The 21,378-nt window shown below is 42.1% G+C and overlaps 1 protein-coding gene across 2 annotated transcripts in view; it reads right to left on the minus strand.

Moving 5' to 3' along the window:
* Positions 1–20,163: 20,163 nt before the first annotated feature.
* Positions 20,164–21,378, minus strand: part of LOC110525077 (iporin) — a 53,285-nt gene continuing 52,070 nt past the window's right edge. For both annotated transcript variants that reach the window (XM_036979296.1, XM_036979297.1), the window contains 2 exons: positions 21,162–21,338; positions 20,164–20,882 (listed from right to left, as the gene is read on the minus strand). In XM_036979296.1, coding sequence (XP_036835191.1) covers positions 20,672–20,882; positions 21,162–21,338 — 388 coding nt within the window. In that variant the 3' untranslated portion in view covers positions 20,164–20,671. The remainder of the gene's footprint in view (positions 20,883–21,161; positions 21,339–21,378) is intronic.

The raw sequence follows: 21,378 nt of genomic DNA on the forward strand, positions 1-21,378 counted from the left end.
CTTATCCACCTTATCCACCACCTCAGCTTACTGGTCACCATAGCAACACCCACTCATAGAACGCGCTCCAGCAGGTATATTTCACTTGTCATCCCCAAAGCCAACACCTACTTTGGACGCCTTTCCTTCCAGTTGTCTGCTGCCAATGACTGGAACAAATTGCAAAAAATCACTGAAGCTGGAGACTCATATCTCCCTCATTAACTTTAAGCATCAGCTGTCAGAGCAGCTTACCGATCACTGCACCTGTACATAGCCCATCTGTAACTTGCCCACCCAACTACCTCATCCCCATATTGCTATTTTTGTTGTTGTTGCTCTTATGCACCCCTGTATCTCTACTTGCACATCATCATCTGCACATCTATCACTCCCAGTGTTCATGCTAAATTGTAATTATTTCACCACTATGGCCTATTTATTGCCTTACCTTCCTAATCTTACTACATTTGCACACATTGTACATAGATTTTTCTATTCTGTTATTAACTGTACTTTTGTTTATTCCATGTGTAACTCTGTGTTGTTGTTTTTGTTGCACTGCTTTGCTTTATCTTGGCCAGGTCGCAGTTGTAATTGAGAACTTGTTCTCAACTGGCCTACCTGGTTAAATAAACCTCTTTGGGATAGGGGGCAGCATTTTCACTTTTGGATAAATAGCGTGCCCAATTTCAACTTCCTGCTACTCATGCCAAGAATATAAGATATGCATATTATTAGTAGATTTGGATAGAAAACACTCTGTTTCTAAAACTGTTTGAATCATGTCTGTGAGTATAACAGAACTTATGTAGCAGGCAAAACCCATTCAGATCTTTTTTTTTGTTGAGGTCACTGTCTATTCAATGAGTTTTCTAAATCACCAGTCTTCGGAAATCGGTTGAGGTTATTCCTTTGTGTAATGAAGAAGTAGTACGGCCATCTTGAATCAGTGTAACGTTATGTGTACTGTTTGAGAGTTGCGCAAGACTAGAAAGCATGCTTGAGTTTGTTGTCGTCCTGTATTGAAAACAGATGGACGCATCTTCAATTTGATCGATTATTAACGTTTAAAAATACCTAAAGTTGTATTACAAAAGTAGTTTGAAATGTTTTGGCAAAGTTTACAGGTAACTTTTGAGATATTTTGTAGTGACGTTGCGCAAATTGGAAGCTGCTTTTTTCTGGATCAAACACGCCAATTAAATGGACATTTTGGATATATATGGACGGAATTAATCAAACAAAAGGACCATTTGTGATGTTTATGGGACATATTGGAGTGCCAACAAAAGAAGCTCGTCAAAGGTAAGGCGTGTTTTATATTTTATTTATGCGTTTTGTGTAGCGCCTGCAGGGTTGAAATATGCTACTCTCTCTTTGTTTACTGTTGTGCTATCATCAGATAATAGCATCTTATGCTTTCGCCGAAAAGCCTTTTTGAAATCTGACACGTTGGCTGGATTCACAACGAGTGTAGCTTTAATTTGGTATCTTACATGTGTGATTTAATGAAAGTTATATTTTTCTAGTATTTTATTTGAATTTGGCTCTCTGCATTTTCCATGGCTATTGGCCAAGTGGGACGCGACTGTCCCACCTATCCCAGAGAGGTTTAAATAAAGGTGAAATTAAATATACCAAAAAAATGTAAAAATACCAAGAAGACAGTGAATTTTCCTGAGTGGCCAATTTACAGTTTGACTTAAATCAAGTTGAAAGTCTACAGTAAGACCTGACAATGGTTGTCTAGCAATGATGAACGAGTAATTTGACAGAGCTTGAAGAATTTAGAAATTAATAATGGGTAAATGTTGCACAATCCGGGTGTAGAAATTTCCTTAGAGACTTACACATAAATAAAATAATTGTAAAAAATTACTCAGGGGTGTGTTAACGTATATATATTAGATATTTATATTTAATTTTCAATCAATTTGCAAAGAGAGGAAGAGGGAGAGGGAGAGAGAGAGAGAGAGAGAGAGAGAGAGAGAGAGGGGGAGAGAGACAGGGAGAGAGAGAGAGAAAGAGAGAGAGGAAGAGGGAGAGAGAGAGAGAGGGAGAGAGGAAGAGGGAGAGAGAAAGAGGGAGAGAGAGAGAGAGAGGGAGAGGGAGAGGGAGAGGGTGAGAGGGAGAGAGAAAGAGGGAGAGAGAGAGAGAGAGAGAGAGGGAGAGGAAGAGAGAGGGAGAGAGGGAGAGGAAATGGCGTCACACCAAACTGGAAGTCTTCCGACTAGCTTGGAAAGACAGTACCGTGCAGTATCGAAGAGCCCTCACTACTGCTCGATCATCCTATTTTTCCAACTTAAACTCCTCAATGACATTGGATGAATCCCGGAACATATTCCAGTCTGTGCTAGCAAAACAGTCCTGTAGCGTAGCATCCACGTCATCTGACCACTTATATATTGAGTGAGTCAATGGTATTTCCTGCTTTAGTTTTTGCTTGTAAGCAGGAATCAGGATAGAATTATGGTCAGATTTGCCAAATGGAGGGAGGGGGAGAGCTTTGTACGTGTGGAGTAAAGGTGGTCTAGAGTTTTTTTTCATCTGGTTGCACATGTGACATGCTGGTAGAAATGAGGTAGAACTGATTTAAGTTTTCCTGCATTAAAGTTCCCGGCCACTAGGAGCGCCACTTCTGGATGAGCATTTTCTTGTTTGCTTATGGCCTCATACAGTTCGTTGAGTGCAGTCTTAGTGCCAGCGTCGGTTTGTGGTGGTAAATAGACGGCTATGAAAATTATAGATGAAAACTAATTTGGTAGATAGCAGTAGCAGCAGCGTATGTGATGAGTCAAAAATAATTAGTGCAATAGGGTTGGTCAATCCAGATAGTAGCTGTTTGGTTAACTATTTATCAGTCTTATGGCCTGGGGGAGTAGAATCTGTTCAGGGTCTCGTTGGTTACAGACTTGGTGCATCGGTACTGCTTGCCGTGCGCCAGCAGAGAGAACAGTCTATGACTTGGGTGGCTGGAGTCATTGACCATTTTTAGGGCCTTCGTCTGACACTGTCTTGTACAGAGGTCCTGGATGGCAAGGAGCTCGGCCCTCTGGGAGCTCGACCAATCCATTATAACCCATTTATTAATAGTTTATAATGCATTTACAAATTATTAAAGACATGCTCCGGTACTTTGACCACTAAGAAAGTATTTGTTAAATCTCCCGCTGTGGGCTGGATATGATAATGTGTAGTTCCTGCATGCATAATCTACGAGCAGAATTACTGCCACGATATCCCTAGTTTGAAAGCGACTGTTTTCTTGAAGCTTTGCTGCGCCATTTTCACTACATTTTCTCCGACATGGGCCAGACCTTTAGCAATTCGAGTTCTAGCCAATGAGCTTCAGCACTTCGTATTTGAGTGACAGCTAGCAAGAGGCCTGCCCAGCGTTATCCAATGAGGTCGCAGCAGAGAGATTGAAAAAGCAATGGTGGTGCACATATCTTTTAACGCCGTCAATGTCTGTGACGTAGCATACCATTTTCGGGGACCTCTTTTGGCTTGTGAGTGATACTTTCAGAACTACTGGCTAAAAAGTATACAAAAGTACCGGATAATCTCTTTAAAAAACCAATAACAATTGTTGATGCAGGTTTAGGGTACTTCCTAATTGGCCCATTCTCTACATACTGTAGTGTCCTATTGGGCCTGGTCATGTATTATTTTATGTTCACCCTTTCCTGTTAAAATAGTGTGTGTGTGTGTGTGTGTGTGTGTGTGTGTGTGTGTGTGTGTGTGTGTGTGTGTGTGTGTGTGTGTGTGTGTGTGTGTGTGTGTATGTGTGCAGCTCTATGGGAACAGATTCCATGGTTTTGATGACCTCTCGACTAAATTGTCTGTTTTCTGTTCTTCTTGTCTATACCTGTGACGAGAGAGAGAGACAGGGAACAGCGAAAGAGAGTGAGAGATTGAGATAGACAGGGAACAGAGAGTGAGAGACCGAGAGAGACAGAGAAATCAGAAATGAAAGCTAAAATCGTTACCAGAACCGTTACCAGGCTGCAACAGCCTGACAGTGAAACAAAAGAGAAGTTAAAGAAAACAACATGAGTACATCTCACACACGCACGCACGCACGCACACACACACACACACACACACACACGTGATTAAAGCGCACCCTCTTTCTCTGATCCAAACCCAATAGGGCCTGTGAGGGGTGTATGGGAGTATGACATCATCATCATGCATGAGAGAAACACAAGGGCCTGTGAGGGCACACACACACACACACACAATATGCTACCTATTCACACAACGTTAAGAACACTGTTACCACCTTTAGGAGGAAGAGGAAGAGGAAGAAGGGGGAGCAGATCAGGAAATACACTTCAGATATCAGAGGAAACAGGCATGTCATAGTTTACTGTGGTTTACTTAAGTGATAATGCCCGAGAAGCCAGTGTTTGGAGGATATATTGACACGGGTGTTGTTTGGCCCGAGTCGAGGGCCGCCAAACTGTGCCAATATATCCTTCATAAACCGGCTTCTCGGGCATTATCACTTTTATACGGGTTACCAACCTATTCAAATAACGATTGACATATTTTCATTAAAAACTTATTTTGATTAATTTATTCATACCATTTTATCCTTCCACAAGATATAGTCCCGACACAAATCTGGGGTTGCTACCTAAACCAGCTGGGCGTTTATTCCATCGGTTGGGTTGCTAGCTGCACTTGCATTTGTTTAATATATTTGGATACATCCCATAACGATGAGCTAATGAGGCGCGATTTCCCTTCGGCACAGAACATGTGCTCTCTCGTCAGGACACTGTTGTTCAGAGGAGCTAGACAACAACACATCTAACACAATCACTTCAATCTGAAGCTGGAAACACCTCAAACTAGCTGCACTTAATTTCGTTTTACATTTCTTTGTATATATCCATAAAAATGATGCCAGCTGATTCATGATTTCGACTGGCTGAGAAACGCTGTCTGCCTGCCTGTTTGTCTCATCCCGACTCTTACTATCAGACAGCAATAAATAGACAGATAAAGTTTGAATATTGAAATAATGTTGTAAATGTCGGAGAAACAGACAGCAAGGTTTATAAAAAAAATCTCCGGTGTTGAAAACTAAATCTTAGTCTAAAAGAGATGTGAGATAAAGTCTCGATGATTTTTATAGTGGAGATCAAGTGTATAAATTGCCTGGCTGGGCTGATGAGACAGTGGATTGGGCAGTCAGATGGAACAATAGAGTAAATAGACATTTTAACGCCATAGAGTTAGCAGGTGACTGGAATGCGGTTTTAACCAATCAGCATTCAGGATTAGACCCAGCCGTTGTATAATTTGTAGAGTTTTAGGAAATGTAGATTTTCTCACGGTCCATTAAATGTTATGAAATGCCCTCAATGAAACACATATGCATTAACGCACATGAACACACACACACACGCACAAACGCATGTGAACACACACACACACGTAGAATCTGATCATCGCACAAGTGCAAATTCTTCTGAATAATCTTACCAATTTTCACAGTAACACATTCAACATGAATCACAGTTTGAGAGATAAGAGGAACCAGTTAAGAGGTCTTCCACTTCCCTTCCCTTTAACTTCCAATGCATCAACAGTTATGTCTCTCAGACGTCTCCAGCCCAATTGCATTTGAAACCCCACAACCACATGTTAGTAAAACCTTATGACTTGTCATACCAGTTGTCTCCAAATACAGTGTGGAACAATAGCCCCACCTGGTGGGGAAGGGAGAAAAAACATTTTTTATTTATTTAAGCTCATCTGGAAAAAATAGCAGAACATTTATGTAAATAATGAACGTAAAAAAAAATAATTGTGAATCATGAGAGAAGCAGTACTACAGTGTGACGTCATCTATAAATACGGGTGGATTCTTCTCCAAACGCTGACGAAGACTGCGGCCAAAACGCGTGCGTTTGTTCTGACCGTCTACTGCTAGAAAAATAGGTTAAAACGTAAAACATATTTCAGTGACTGCAGCTTTTTTCTCTGTATATATCAATGATGTCTCTCTTGCTGCTGGTGATTCTCTGATCCACCTCTACGCAGACGTCACCATTCTGTATACATACCCACCACTGCGACCCGTATGCTCTCGATGGCTGGCCCTCGCTACATATTTGTCGCCAAACCCACTGGCTCCAGGTCATCTATAAGTCTCTGCTAGGTAAAGCCTCACCTTATCTCAGCTCACTGGTCACCATAGCAACACCCACTCATAGAACGCGCTCCAGCAGGTATATTTCACTTGTCATCCCCAAAGCCAACACCTACTTTGGACGCCTTTCCTTCCAGTTGTCTGCTGCCAATGACTGGAACAAATTGCAAAAAATCACTGAAGCTGGAGACTCATATCTCCCTCATTAACTTTAAGCATCAGCTGTCAGAGCAGCTTACCGATCACTGCACCTGTACATAGCCCATCTGTAACTTGCCCACCCAACTACCTCATCCCCATATTGCTATTTTTGTTGTTGTTGCTCTTATGCACCCCTGTATCTCTACTTGCACATCATCATCTGCACATCTATCACTCCCAGTGTTCATGCTAAATTGTAATTATTTCACCACTATGGCCTATTTATTGCCTTACCTTCCTAATCTTACTACATTTGCACACATTGTACATAGATTTTTCTATTCTGTTATTAACTGTACTTTTGTTTATTCCATGTGTAACTCTGTGTTGTTGTTTTTGTTGCACTGCTTTGCTTTATCTTGGCCAGGTCACAGTTGTAATTGAGAACTTGTTCTCAACTGGCCTACCTGGTTAAATAAACCTCTTTGGGATAGGGGGCAGCATTTTCACTTTTGGATAAATAGCGTGCCCAATTTCAACTTCCTGCTACTCATGCCAAGAATATAAGATATGCATATTATTAGTAGATTTGGATAGAAAACACTCTGTTTCTAAAACTGTTTGAATCATGTCTGTGAGTATAACAGAACTTATGTAGCAGGCAAAACCCAGAGAACTAACTTTTTTTTGAAGTCACTGTCTATTCAATGGGTTTTCATTGGGAAACTAGATTTCTAAGGGACTTGTTTGCAGTTCCTACCGCTTCCACTGGATGTCAACAGTCTTCTGAATTTGTTGAGGTTATTCCTTTGTGTAATGAAGAAGTACGGCCATTTTGGATCAGTGTATCGTTATGTGTACTGTTTGAGAGTTGCGCAAGACTAGAAAGCATGCTTGAGTTTGTTGTGTTCCTGTATTGAAAACAATTTGATCGATTATTAACGTTTAAAAATACCTAAAGTTGTATTACAAAAGTAGTTTGAAATGTTTTGGCAAAGTTTACAGGTAACTTTTGAGATATTTTGTAGTGACATTGCGCAAATTGGAAGCTGTTTTTTTCTGGATCAAACGCGCCAAATAAATGGACATTTTGGATATATATGGACGGAATTAATGGAACAAAAGGACCATTTGTGATGTTTATGGGACATATTGGAGTGCCAACAAAAGAAGCTCGTCAAAGGTAAGGCATGATTTATATTTTATTTCTGCGTTTTGTGTGGTGCCTGCAGGGTTGAAATATGCTGCTCTCTCTTTGTTTACTGTTGTGCTATCATCAGATAATAGCTTCTTATGCTTTCGCCAAAAAGCCTTGAAATCTGACATGTTGGCTGGGTTCACAACGAGTGTAGCTTTAATTTGGTATCTTACATGTGTGATTTAATGAAAGTTTGATTTTTATAGTACATTATTTGGTTTAGGCCATGCTTTAGGCTCCTCCGATTCCCCTCTAGGATCTCGTCAGGCATACAGTGCCTTGCGAAAGTATTCGGCCCCCTTGAACTTTGCGACCTTTTGCCACATTTCAGGCTTCAAACATGAAGATATAAAACTGTATTTTTTGTGAAGAATCAACAACAAGTGGGACACAATCATGAAGTGGAACGACATTTATTGGATATTTCAAACTTTTTTAACAAATCAAAAACTGAAAAATTGGGCGTGCAAAATTATGTCTCTATCAGTTTTGCACATCGAGAGACTGAATTTTTTTCCCATTCCTCCTTGTAAAACAGCTCGAGCTCAGTGAGGTTGGATGGAGAGCATTTGTGAACAGCAGTTTTCAGTTCTTTCCACAGATTCTCGATTGGATTCAGGTCTGGACTTTGAGGGAGAGAGGGAGAGAGAAAGAGAGAGAGAGAGAGAGAGAGAGAGACAGAGAGAGAGAGAGAGAGAGAGAGAGAGAGAGAGAGATAGAGAGAGAGAGAGAGAGAGGGAGAGGAAGAGATGGAGAGAGGGAGAGGAAGACAGGGAGAGAGAGAGAGGGAGACAGAGAGACAGAGAGACAGAGAGAGAGAGAGAGAGAGAGAGAGAGAGAGAGAGAGAGAGAGAGAGAGAGAGAGAGGGAGAGGAAGAGATGGAGAGAGGGAGAGGAAGACAGGGAGAGAGAGAGAGGGAGAGGAAGACAGGGAGAGAGAGAGAGGGAGAGAGAGAGGGAGAGAGGAAGAGGGAGAGAGAGAGAGAAAGAGAGGAAGAGAGAGGGAGAGAGGGAGAGGGAGAAGGAGAGGTAGAGAGAGGTAGAGAGGGAGAGGGGGAGAGAGAGAGAGGGAGGGAGGGAGAGGAAGAGACAGAGAGACAAAGAGAGAGGGAGAGAGAGAGAGAGGGAGAGAGAGAGGGAGAGGAAGAGAGGGAGAGGAAGAGAGAGGGAGAGAGGGAGAGGGAGAAGGAGAGGAAGAGAGAGGGAGAGAGGGAGAGAGAAAGAGAGAGAGAGAGAGAGGGAGACAGAGAGACATGGAGAGAGAGAGAGGAAGAGAGGGAGAGAGGGAGAGAGAGAGAGGGAGAGAGAGAGGGAGAGATGAAGAGGGAGAGAGAGAGAGAAAGAGAGGAAGAGAGACGGAGAGAGGGAGAGGGAGAATGAGAGGAAGAGAGAGGGAGAGAGGGAGAGAGGAAGAGGGAGAGAGAGAGAGAGGGAGAGGAAGAGAGAGGGAGAGAGGGAGAGGGAGAAGGAGAGGAAGAGAGAGGGAGAGAGGGAGAGAGGAAGAGGGGGAGAGAGAGAGAGGGAGGGAGGGAGAGGAAGAGACAGAGAGACAAAGAGAGAGAGAGAGAGAGAGAGAGGGAGAGAGAGAGCGAGAGAGGGAGAGGAAGAGAGGGAGAGAGGGAGAGGAAGAGAGGGAGAGAGAGGGAGAGGGAGAGAGGAAGAGGGAGAGGAAGAGAGGGAGAGAAGGAGAGGAAGAGACGGAGAGAGGGAGAGGGAGTGGAAGAGAGATAATCTTTTAGTTTATTCTACTCCCAGAAACAGCTAGCTATTATGAAGAAGGGAAAAAGGGGATCTGCACCATTTGACCCAGTTCTCTGTATCTCCTCACTCCGTTATGTCCCCATTAAAACCTCCAGTTCATATCCATATACTGTCCCCTGTCTGATGGCCCAGCAGCAGCAACTGAGGAGGATGAAGAGCAAACTGTGCCTGAAAGACTAACAGAAACCTCATCCTGCATATTTGACACACCTTTTCCTGCATCTTTCCTGCATCTTTCCCGCATCTTTCCTGCATCTTTCCTGCATCTTTCCTGCATCTTTCCCGCATATTTTCTGCCCATCTGACAGCTTTCCTGCCACCCATTCATCTTTTCTCGAGTTATGGAGATAGATACAGTGTCCTCAGAAAGATTTCAAGCCCCTTGACTTATTGCAGATTTTGTTGTGTTACAGCCTGAATTAAAAAATTTATTAAATATACAGTATGTTTTTTACTCACAATACTACACACAATACCCCGTAATGACAACGTGAAAACATGTTTTTAGAAATCTTTGCTAATTTATTGAAAATGAAATACAGAAATATCTAATTTACACAAAATCTTTAAAAACACCAGCAAATCAGCTCCAAGTGATTTTAAGTTATGAAATGTGTTCAAAAGAATTCCCACGCATAACAGAGAGATATAGGGAGCTCTAAAAGTATCGGGACAGTGGCATATTTGTTGTTGTTTTGGCTCTGTACACATCGTGAATAATTATGAGTGAGAAGGTTACAAATGCACAAATATCATACCCTCAAGACATGCTAACCTCTCATCGTTACAATAACAGGGAGGGGTTAGCATGTTATATCATACCCCCAAGACATGCTAACCTCTCATCGTTACAATAACAGGGAGGGGTTAGCATGTTATATCATACCCCCAAGACATGCTAACCTCTCATCGTTACAATAACAGGGGAGGTCAGAATTTTTGGGGGTGGTATGAGTCATCACAAGTCATTCCCTAATCATGGTAGCATCAACATTAATGTAGAACTGTTTAGAAATATATTAAATTCTTATTTACAATAAAAGTGACACCAAAATGACACAACACATTGATTTCTAAATGGGCACAACATAATTTGAAACACAAACAGCAAATTAATCCAACAAGTTTGTAGAGTCACAAGCTTGATGTAGTCATTGAGTGCTATGAATATGGGACCAAACACTTCTGTTTTTCTACTTTAATGCACATAAGGGAATGTGTCCCAATACTTTTGGTCCCCTAAAATGAGGAGAATATGTACAAAAAAGTGCTGTAATCTCGAAACCGTTCACCCAATATGGATGAAAATACCCTTTAATTACAGTCTGCAATGTATTATTTAAAAACCAAAGTGCTGGAGAACCAAAACAACAATAATAACGTGTCACTGTCCCAACACTTCTGGAGCTCACTGAATATGTGGTCATATACAAATATAAGCAAGGTTTTGAAATTGTTACATTTTAGTCAAATATTATATATTTTTGGACTTCTTGCAGTCAATTTGCAGTCTACTAATAATTTGTAATTATATTCTGGCCCCCTGACCATCCACTCAAGGAAAAATCAGCCTGTGGCTGAATCTAGTTGATGATCCCTTCTATAGAAATTGTATAGAATCAGCTTGATCCCCTCCGTCGAAGATTCTTGGACCTTCTTTTTTGATATTTTCAGTGGTATTGTTAACAAACACGCCCCCATGAAGATAATGAGAATTATAAACAGGTTCAGACCCTGGTTTGACAGTGATCTTGCAGAGTTACTCCACCTCAAGAATTGCATTTGGCGAAAAGCTCGGCACACGCATACTCAGGCTAACTGGCTCTCGTTCAGTCAAATGAGAAATAAGTGCACTCAGGCTATCTGGAAGGTCAAAGTCTGTTACCTTAATTAAGGAGCACTACTCTCACTGTGGGTCTCACCCCAAGAAGTTCTGGAGAGGACAAAAATCAGTTAACCACCTAACTGAGGAACTCAATTTAACCTTGCGCAATACCCTAGATGCAGTTGCACCCCTAAAAACTAAAAACATTTGTCATAAGAAACTAGCTCCCTGGTATACAGAAAATACTCTGAAAATGCTCTGAAGTAAGCTTCCAGAAAATTGGAACGGAAATGGCGTCACACCAAACTGGAAGTCTTCCGACTAGCTTGGAAAGACAGTACCGTGCAGTATCGAAGAGCCCTCACTACTGCTCGATCATCCTATTTTTCCAACTTAATTGAGGAAAATAACAATCCAAAATTTATTTTTGATACTGTCGCAAAGCTAACTAAAAAGCAGCATTCCCCAAGTGAGGATGGCTTTCACTTCAGCAGTAATAAATTAATTAACTTATTTGAGGAAAAGATCATGATCATTAGAAAACAAATAACGTACTCCTCTTTAAATCTGTATTCCTTCAAAGCTCAGTTGACCTGAGTCTGCACAACTCTGCCAGGACCTAGGATCAAGAGGGACAATGATGAAAATAATCATGGCCTCTAAACCTTCAAGCTGTTTACTGAACTGTGTTCCAACTAAACTACTGAAAGAGCTGCTTCCTGTGCTTATAATAAACGTCTCTCTATCCACCGGATGTGTACCAAACTCACTAAAAGTCGCAGTAATAAAGCCTCTCTTGAAAAAGCCAAACCTTGACCCAGAAAATATAAAAAACTATTGACCTATATCGAATCTTCCATTCCTCTCAAAAAAAATTGAAAAAGCTGTTGCACAGCAACTCACTGCCTTCCTGAAGACAAACAATGTATACGAAATGCTTCAGTCTGGTTTTAGACCCCATCATAACACTGAGACTGCACTTGTGAAGGTGGTTACCTTTTAATGGCATCAGAACGAGGCTCTGCATCTGTCCTCGTGCTCCTAGACCTTAGTGCTGCTTTTGATACCATCAATCACCACATTCTTTCGGAGAGATTGGAAACCCAAATTGGTCTACACTGACAAGTTCTGGCCTGGTTTAGATCTTATCTGTCAGAAAGATATCAGTTTGTCTCTGTGAATGGTTTGTCCTCTGACAAATCAACTGTAAATATCCGTGTTCCACAAGGTTCCATTTTAGGACCACTATTGTTTTCACTATATATTTTACCTCTTGGGGATGTCATTCGAAAACATAATGTTAACTTTCACTGCTATGTCTACACGTACGCCACGGTCACAAGACGCAGGCCTCCTAATTGTCCCTAGAATTTCTAAGCAAACGGCTGGAGGCAGGGCTTTCTCCTATCGAGCTCCATTTTATGGAATGGTCTGCCTACCCATGTGAGAGACGCAGACTCGGTCTCAACCTTTAAGTCTTTACTGAAGACTCCTCTCTTCAGTGGGTCATATGATTGAGTGTAGTCTGGCCCAGGAGTGTGAAGGAGAACTGAAAGTCTCTGGAGCAACGTACTGCCCTTGCTGTCTCTGCCTGACTGGTTCCCCTCTCTCCACTGGGATTCTCAGCCTCTAACCCTATTACAGGTGCTGAGTCACTGGCTTACTGGTGCTCTTTCATGCCGTCCCTAGGAAGGGTGCGTCACTTGAGAGGATTGAGTTACTGACGTGATCTTCCTGTCTAGGTTGTGCCGTGGCGGAGATCTTTGGGGGCTATACTTGGCCTTGTCTCAGGATGGTAAGTTGGTGGTTGAAGAAATCCCTCTAGTGGTGTGGGGGCTGTGCTTTGGCAAAGTGGGTGGGGTTATATCCTTCCTGTTTGGCCCTGTCCGGGGGTATCATCGGATGGGGCCACAGTGTCTCCTGACCCCTCTTGTCTCAGCCTCCAGTATGTGTCGGGGGACCAGGGTCAGTTTGTTATATCTGGAGTACTTCTCCTGTCTTATCCCGTGTCCTGTGTGAATTTAAGTATGCTCTCTATAATTCTCTTTCTTTCTTTCTTTCTTTCTTTCTTTCTCTCTCTCGGAGGACCTGAGCCCTAGGACCATGCCTCAGGACTACCTGGCATGATGACTACTTGCTGTCCCCAGGCCACCTGGCCGTGCTGCTGCTGCTCCAGTTTCAACTGTTTCGCCTGCGGCTATGGAATCTTGACCTGTTCACCGGACTTGCTACCTGTCCCAGACCTGCTGTTTTCAACTCTCTAGAGACAGCAGGAGAGGTAGAGATACTCTTAATGATCGGCTATGAAAAGCCAACTGACATTTACTCCTGAGGTGCTGACTTGCTGCACCCTCGAAAACTACTGTGATTATTATTATTTGACCATGCTGGTCATTTCTGAACATTTGAACATCTTGGCCATGTTCTCTAATAATCTCCACCCGGCACAGCCAGAAGAGGACTGGCCACCCCACATAGCCTGGTTCCTCTCTAGGTTTCTTCCTAGGTTTTGGCCTTTCTAGGGTTGTTCTTCCTAGCCACCGTGCATCTACACCTGCATTGCTTGCTGTTTGGGGTTTTAGGCTGGGTTTCTGTACAGCACTTTGAGATATCAGCTGATGTACGAAGGGCTATATAATAATACATTTGATTTGATTTGAAAAAGGTTAAAGACCTGGAGAATAAACCCTCTTCCTCACAGCTGCCCATGTCCCTTAATGTTGATGATGCGGTTGTTATTGACAATAAGCACATGGCTGAGCTCTTTAATAAGTCAGGATTCCTATTTGACTCAGCCATGCCTCCTTGCCCGTCCAACATTTCCTCATCTCCCACCCTTTGTAATGGGACTATCCCTGATGCTCCTCCCACTTTTTAGCCCTGCCCCGCTACAAAGTTTCTCCCTGCAGGCGGTCATTGAGTCCGAGGTGCAAAAGGAGCTCCTGAAACATGACCCCCCAAAAAAACATCTGGGTCAGATGGTTTAGACCCTTTCTTCTTTAAGGTTGCTGCACCTATCATCGCCAAGCCTTTCCCTGACCTTTAACCCTCTCACGGGAGGTGCCCATTGCTTGGAAGGCAGCCACTGTTCGTCCTTTATTTAAAAGGGGGAGATCAAGCTGATCCAAACTGTTATAGGCTATTTCTACTTTGCCCTGGTTTATCAAAAGTGTTTGAAAAACCTGTCAATAATCAACTGACTGGCTTTCTTGATGTCTATAGTATTCTTTCTGGTATGCAATCTGGTTTCCGCTCAGGTTATGGATGTGTCACTGCAACCTTAAAGGTTCTCAATTATGTCATCATTGCCCTTGATTCTAAGCAATGTTGTGCTGCTATTTTTATTGACTTGACTAAAGCTTTTGATATGGTAGACCATTCCATTATTGTGGGCCAGCTAATCAGTATTGGTGTCTCTGAGGGGTCTTTGGCCTGCTTTGCTAACTACCTCTCTCAAAGAGTGCAGTGTATAAAGTCAGACAATCTGCTGTCTCAGTCACTGCCTGTCACCAAGGGAGTACCCCAAGGCTTGATCCTAGGCCCATGCTGTTCTCAATTTACATCAACAACATAGCTCAGGCAGTAGGGAGCTCTCGCATGCATTTATATGCATATGATACAGTCTTATACTCAGCTGGCCTCTCCCCAGAATTTGTGTTAAATGCTCTACAACAAAGCTTTCTTAGTGTCCAACAAGCTTTCTCTGCCCTTAACCTTCTTCTGAACACCTCCAAAACAAAGGTAATGTGGTTTGGTAAGAAGAATGCCCCTCCTCCCACAGATGTTATTACTACCTCTGAGGGTTTAGAGCTTGAGGTAGTCACCTCATACAAGTACTTGGGAGTATGGCTAGACGGTACACTGTCCTTCTCTCAGCACATATCAAAGCTGCAGGCTAAAGTTAAATCTAGATGTGGATTCCTCTATCATAATCGCTCCTCTTTCACCCCAGCTTCCAAACTAACCCTGATTCAGATGACCATCCTACGCATGCTAGATTATGGATACATAATTTATAGATCAGCAGGTAAGGATGCTCTCGAGCGGCGAGATGTTCTTTAGCATTCGTCCTTCAGATTTGCCTCCAATGCTCCTTATAGGACACATCACTGCACTCTATGCTCCTCTGTAAACTGGTCATCTCTGTATGCCTGTCCCAAGACCCACTGGTTGATGTTTATTTATAAAATACTCTTAGGCCTCACGAGCTGCACCAAACACTCAAACTGGACAGTTTTATCACTATCTCTTCATTCAAAGACTAAATCATGGACACTCTTACCGGCAATTGTGGCTGCTTTGTGAGATGTATTGTTGTCTCTACCTTCTTGCCCTTTGTGCTGTTGTCTGTGCCCAATAATGTTTGTACCATGTTTTGTGCTGCTACCATGTTGTGTTGCTACCATGCTGTGTTGTCATGCTACCATGCTGTGTTGTAATTTTGTGTTGCTACCATGCTGTGTTGTTGTCTTAAGTCTCTCTTTATGTATTGTTGTCTCTCTTGGGTATGTGCTTATCAGCTTTGATTAGTCTTGGGTATGAGCTTATCAGCTTTGATTAGTCTTGGGTATGTGCTTATCAGCTTTGATTAGTCTTAGGTATGAGCTTATCAGCTTTGATTAGTCTTGGGTATGTGCTTATCAGCTTTGATTAGTCTTGGGTATGTGCTTATCAGCTTTGATTAGTCTTTGGTATGTGCTAATCAGCTTTGATTAGTCTTAGGTATGAGCTTATCAGCTTTGATTAGTCTTGGGTATGTGCTTATCAGCTTTGATTAGTCTTGGGTATGTGCTTATCAGCTTTGATTAGTCTTTGGTATGTGCTAATCAGCTTTGATTAGGCTTGGGTATGTGCTTATCAGCTTTGATTAGTCTTTGGTATGTGCTAATCAGCTTTGCACATCTGGATTTGGGGATTTTCTCCCATTCTTCCTTGCAGATGTTTAGTTAGATGGGGAGTAGTGGTGAACAGCAATCTTCAGGTCTTTCCACATATTTTCAAATGGGATTCAACTATTGGTTTTGGCTGGGCCACTCAATGACATTCACATTCCTGTTATTTTACCTTTATTAAACCAGGCAAGTCAGTTAAGAACAAATTCTTATTTTCAATGACGGCCTAGGATCAGTTCTGAAGCCATTCCAGCATTGTTTGGCTGTATGCTTGGGGTCATTGTCCTGTTGGAACTTAGATATTCTCTCCCAGTCTAAGCTCGTTTGCACTTTGAAGCAGGTTCTCATCAAGGATTTTCCTGTCTTTGGCTCCTTTCATTGTTCCCTCTATCCTAACCAGTCTCCTAGTCCCTGCCACTGAAATTCATCCCCATAGCATGATGATAACACCACGCTTCATGGATTTATTTTATTTTTTATTTATTTAACCAGGCAAGTCAGTTAAGAACATTTTTTTTTTTCAATTACGGCCTAGGGACAGTGGGTTAACTGCCTGTTCAGGGGCAGAACGACAGATTTTTACCATGTCAGCTCGGGGGTTTGAACTTGCAACCTTCCGGTTACTAGTCCAACGCTCTAACCATTAGACTAGTGATGAGATGTGCCTGGTTTTCTTTGAATTCAGGACAAACAGTTACATTTGTGTCTTATCAGACTACAGAATATTTTGTCTGGGTAGTTTCATATTTAACATTTCTCAATGATGGAGACCACTTTGCTTATGGAAACGTTCAACCCTCTGGAAATTGTTTTATACTCTTCTCCAGATATATATCTCAGAGATCAACAGACAGTTCCTTGGACGTTTGTCTTTCTAAATCATGTCCAAACAATTGAATTGGACACAGGTGGACTCCAGTCATGTTGTAGTGACATCTAAAGGAAGGTAAAAGGAAATTCAATGCACCTGAGCTCAATTTGGAGAGTCGTGGTAAAGGGGTGTGAGATATTTCTGTATTTCATTATTTTCATAGATTTCTACAAATATGTTTTTCGCTTTGTCATTATGGGGTATTGTGATGTCATTATGGGTTATTGTGATGTCATTATGGGTTATTGTGATGTCATTATGGGTTATTGTGATGTCATTATGGGGTATTGTGATGTCATTATGGGTTATTGTGATGTCATTATGGGGTATTGAGTGTGAGAAAAAAATATATTTAATCCATTTTGAATTCAGTCTGTAACACAACAAAATGTGGAATAAGTCAAGGGGTATGAATACTTTCTGAAGGCACTGTATGTGCCAAAACCACAATAACAAATACATTGTTATAATCACAATACTCTTGGCAGGCATTTATCCCCATAGCTGTCCATTCACCATGCCCATAACATGATACTAACTCCCATTTACAAATGTTTGTTATTAATGCAATAATGTATACACTGACTGTACAAAACATTAGGAACACCTGCTCTTTCCATGACATAGACTTGACCAGGTGAAAGCTATGATCCCTTATTGATGTCACCTGTTAAATCCACTTCAAATCAGTGTAAATGAAGGGTAGGAAACAGGTTTAAGAATGCTTTTTAAGCCTTGAGACCATTCAAACATTGATAGTGTATGTGTGCCATTCAGAGGGTGAATGGGCAAGACAAAAGATTTAAGCGCCTTTAAACAGGGTATGGTAGTAGGTGCCAGGCCGCACCGATTTGAGTGTGTCAAGAACTGTAACGTTGCTGGGTTTTTCACGCTCAACAGTTTCCCGTGTGTATCAAGAATGATCCACCATCCAAAGGACATCCAGACAACATGACACAACTGTGGGAATCATTGGAGTCAACATGGGCCAGCATCACTGTGGAACACTTTCAGCTCCTTGTCGAGTCCATGCCCCGACAAATGGAGGCTATCCTGAGGTCAAAAGGGGGTGCAACTCAATACCAGGAATGTGTTCCAAATGTTTTGTACATAACCATACCTCATATCTATTTCTATCTTTAAAAAAATAATAATTATTGAAGAAATTAAATATATTTACAATTCAGAGCTAACAAAATATTTAAATTATTCATGCAGAATCCAAAGGAATTGACAAAAATTTAAAATAAAACAAAATTAAACTGTACAACAAAAGAGAATGACAGAAGAACTAAATACATTTCAACAAATCATTTTGAAGAATAATAATAGAGTTTCATTTATAAGCTAAATGAACTATTGGTCTGATTGACTCCTAACTCTTGTCCAGTGTGAATTCGTCCTTTTTCTGTTTCGCTAAACCCATATATTTTTTTAAAAAGTTACATTACATGATTTAATTGTTGATCATTTTGGCTCTAACAAACCCTAATCTAGGGCCAAATCCACAAGGTTTTCACATATAGGGTTTAAACCTAATCCCAAACTTTTTTGCCAGCTCAATCTGAACCTAAGGCCACTCCTGACACCAACAAATGCCTACAAAGCCACCAAGAAATGTGTTGGGGTTCATTTTAAGAGTCCCACCCTAAAAAATAGCCATATACTTTTTTCTATTACCAGATAAAATATATACTCTTTTTCCGACTGAAACCCGGGGAAAGTGGCTGGTTGGACGCACCGTCACATATATAAGAATCATGTAGGGACCACAGGCATGGTCAGACGCTAGATACCGCCAACACAGCAGCTCTCTCTGTGGTTCTTTCTCAAGGACTTTAAGGCATACACAAGAAAAATTACTCTCTTTCTCTTCACATACTACCAATCAGAATAATTTGAAGCATTTTTAAAAAAAACGTTTAAACATACTTTTCCTCTTTAGTAGACCCATTTTTACAATAGGGAGGTTCGTTCGGGTGGGGTTGGGGTTGCCATGGTGATTATACAGCCTTTCCAAACAACACATTCCGTTAGGAACACCTAAACACCTAAACACACCTCCAAAAGTCATACGTTGTTTTCATTGGACATCCCTTCCTTCTTTATCCACCTCTACTGCCTTTCCATTCACAACGGTTTTTTTCCCCTCAACAATGACACATGACATCATCATTAGTCAATACATAAACGTGTGTAAGTATATGCATTTACAGTGCGTATGGATAGATATATAGACAAGAGTTCAAAGCTTATTGAATCACTCTTGGTTTAGTCTGTAATCGTGGTACTGCAGCTCCTCCTAAAGCTGTGCAGTTGTATTGGTTAAGGGGTAGAGAGGCGGGGTAGGTGGGAGGAGCTAGGGTTTCGGGGTCAGAACAGGGGTGAAGACACTGTAAAAAGACACAAAACGTTGTCCGTCTGTTGCTAGGTTACATGCACTTGGCCCGGCTCTGAACCTTTTCTTTCCTGACAATTGCAGTGATAGGTCAGTTCGTCCCATCCATCAAAACAACAGGATGTGAAGGGAGGAGCCAGAGGATGTTATTGGGCTTGTCCAATCAGAGTCAGGTTTGACAGTCCATCGTTGGTAATCATTGGTGGTGCCACGTCCTGACAGATTGCTATAACATACAGATGATGTGGTTAGCCGATACGTAAAATATGTATCCAAGCTTTGTAAGATCTGGCATGCGTCAGCAACGCCTGGGCCATAGCGTTAACAAGATGATGAAAATCAGGAATCTGGAGATTGAAGTAGCGAGTTTAAACCGGTTGTCCATTTGTAATGAAGAAGCAAGTTTAAACGTTTTGTCCATTTGTAATGAAGAAGCGAGTTTAAACCGGTTGTCCATTTGTGTTTACTCCACACAGAGATGTGGAGATTGTCGACAGCTGTATCACACACACTAAGAAAGCTTTTATTTTCTGTTTTATAACAAAACTACTTTTCCTACTTACGTCCTACTACAAAGCAGGGTATCTCAAGGGTGAATGAACCTCAGAGAAAAGCATGTCGGCGTGGATCCATTGGATGACAAGTCCTTTAACCAGTCTCTGAAATGTTCCATTAACAATTAGCACTGGCATTAGCACTAGCATTAGAACTAGCATTAGAACTAGCATTAGCACTAGCATTAGCACTAGCATTAGAACTAGCATTAGCACTAGCATTAGCACTAGCATTAGCACTAGCATTAGCGCGTTAGCATAGAATTGGCATTCAAAGAGTGGCACAGCTAGATGAATGATAGATAGAGTATACTCTGTAGCATGGTAAAGTAAAACACAGCTAGGGATAGTATACAGTATGTGTATACACTTGTCTCCTTTCTGTAAAATATCCCCAGGCAGTTTGGTGTGTGTGTGAGTTTAGTGGACATGCATACATAGGGAAGTATAGCGTATTTGTGCCTGCATGCTTGCATGTGCATATATGTACATTAATGCATGTTTACGTCTGTGTCTGTGTGTGTGTGTGTGTGTGTGTTTCATACGCCTCTCCATAGTACAATAATTACACTTTAAACCAGTCATATCAAGGTCTCTTCTCCATGAGTATCCATCCCATCGTCTTGTGCTGTAGTATGCTGTATATCCATCTTTGGCCCTCTGAATCCTTTCCCCCTATCCACCTTCCACCCTCATCCTCTACTGTGGCCTCTGGGCCCTGGGTTCAGTCTAGGGTTGCAAGTCTAGGGTTCCGGCAACTGTCCCGAAATCCCTAGGTTGGAGGATATACAGATGTCCTACTTATTCCCTCCTGATTCCAGGAATCTCCCAACCAGGATTTCTGGAAAACCTGAATTTTGGAACCCTAGTTGAGTCGGTCAGGTCAGAGTGGCCCCTGAGGCTCATGGGGCGCCTGGCTGTCCTCCAGACCCCTCAGGGTAACGTAGATGAAAGGCACCAGGCCCCGCTGGGCCCCCAGGGAGCAGAGGAGCCAGTCGGAGTCAGCCCGGCTCAGGACACTCAGTATGTCCCCTTTATGGAAACTCAGCTGGTCAGGCTCTGTGGCTATGTGGTGGCACAGGGCACGCACCTCACTGTGGGGGGGGGGGGGGGGGGGGGGGGTAAGAGAGAGAGCAAGAGAGAGAAAGAGAGAAAAAGAGAGAGAGTGAGAGAAAGAAGGACAAAAACATATTATTGCTGGTATCCTGTATTTTTTAATTGTCCATGTTGTATTGCTGTGTTTTTAGTGTAATTTCATGATGTTGCTGTGTTTTTAGTCTATTGTATTGCTGTGTTTTTATCCTTTAAGTCTGATAGAAAATCAAGAAGATAATCGGATATGTTGTATTTTGTACAGCTTTGGTTTATCTTACCACAGCTGTTTGGTTTGGGTCTCCTGTGGCGGCTGAGGAGGTGGAGAGGGTTGGTTCAGAGTGGGAGGGGCCGGAGGAGCTGAAGGCTCCACCCTCTTCACTGTCCCCACCCCCACCGACTGGGCTAAGAGGTCCAGCACGGACATGTCCAGACCTGTCAGCCATCCAGACGGCAGCCTGCGAGGGACAAACAGAACAAAGAGAAATGTATTACAAA

Source organism: Oncorhynchus mykiss, chromosome 6 (genome assembly GCF_013265735.2).
Source record: "Oncorhynchus mykiss isolate Arlee chromosome 6, USDA_OmykA_1.1, whole genome shotgun sequence".
Taxonomy (NCBI): domain Eukaryota; kingdom Metazoa; phylum Chordata; class Actinopteri; order Salmoniformes; family Salmonidae; genus Oncorhynchus; species Oncorhynchus mykiss.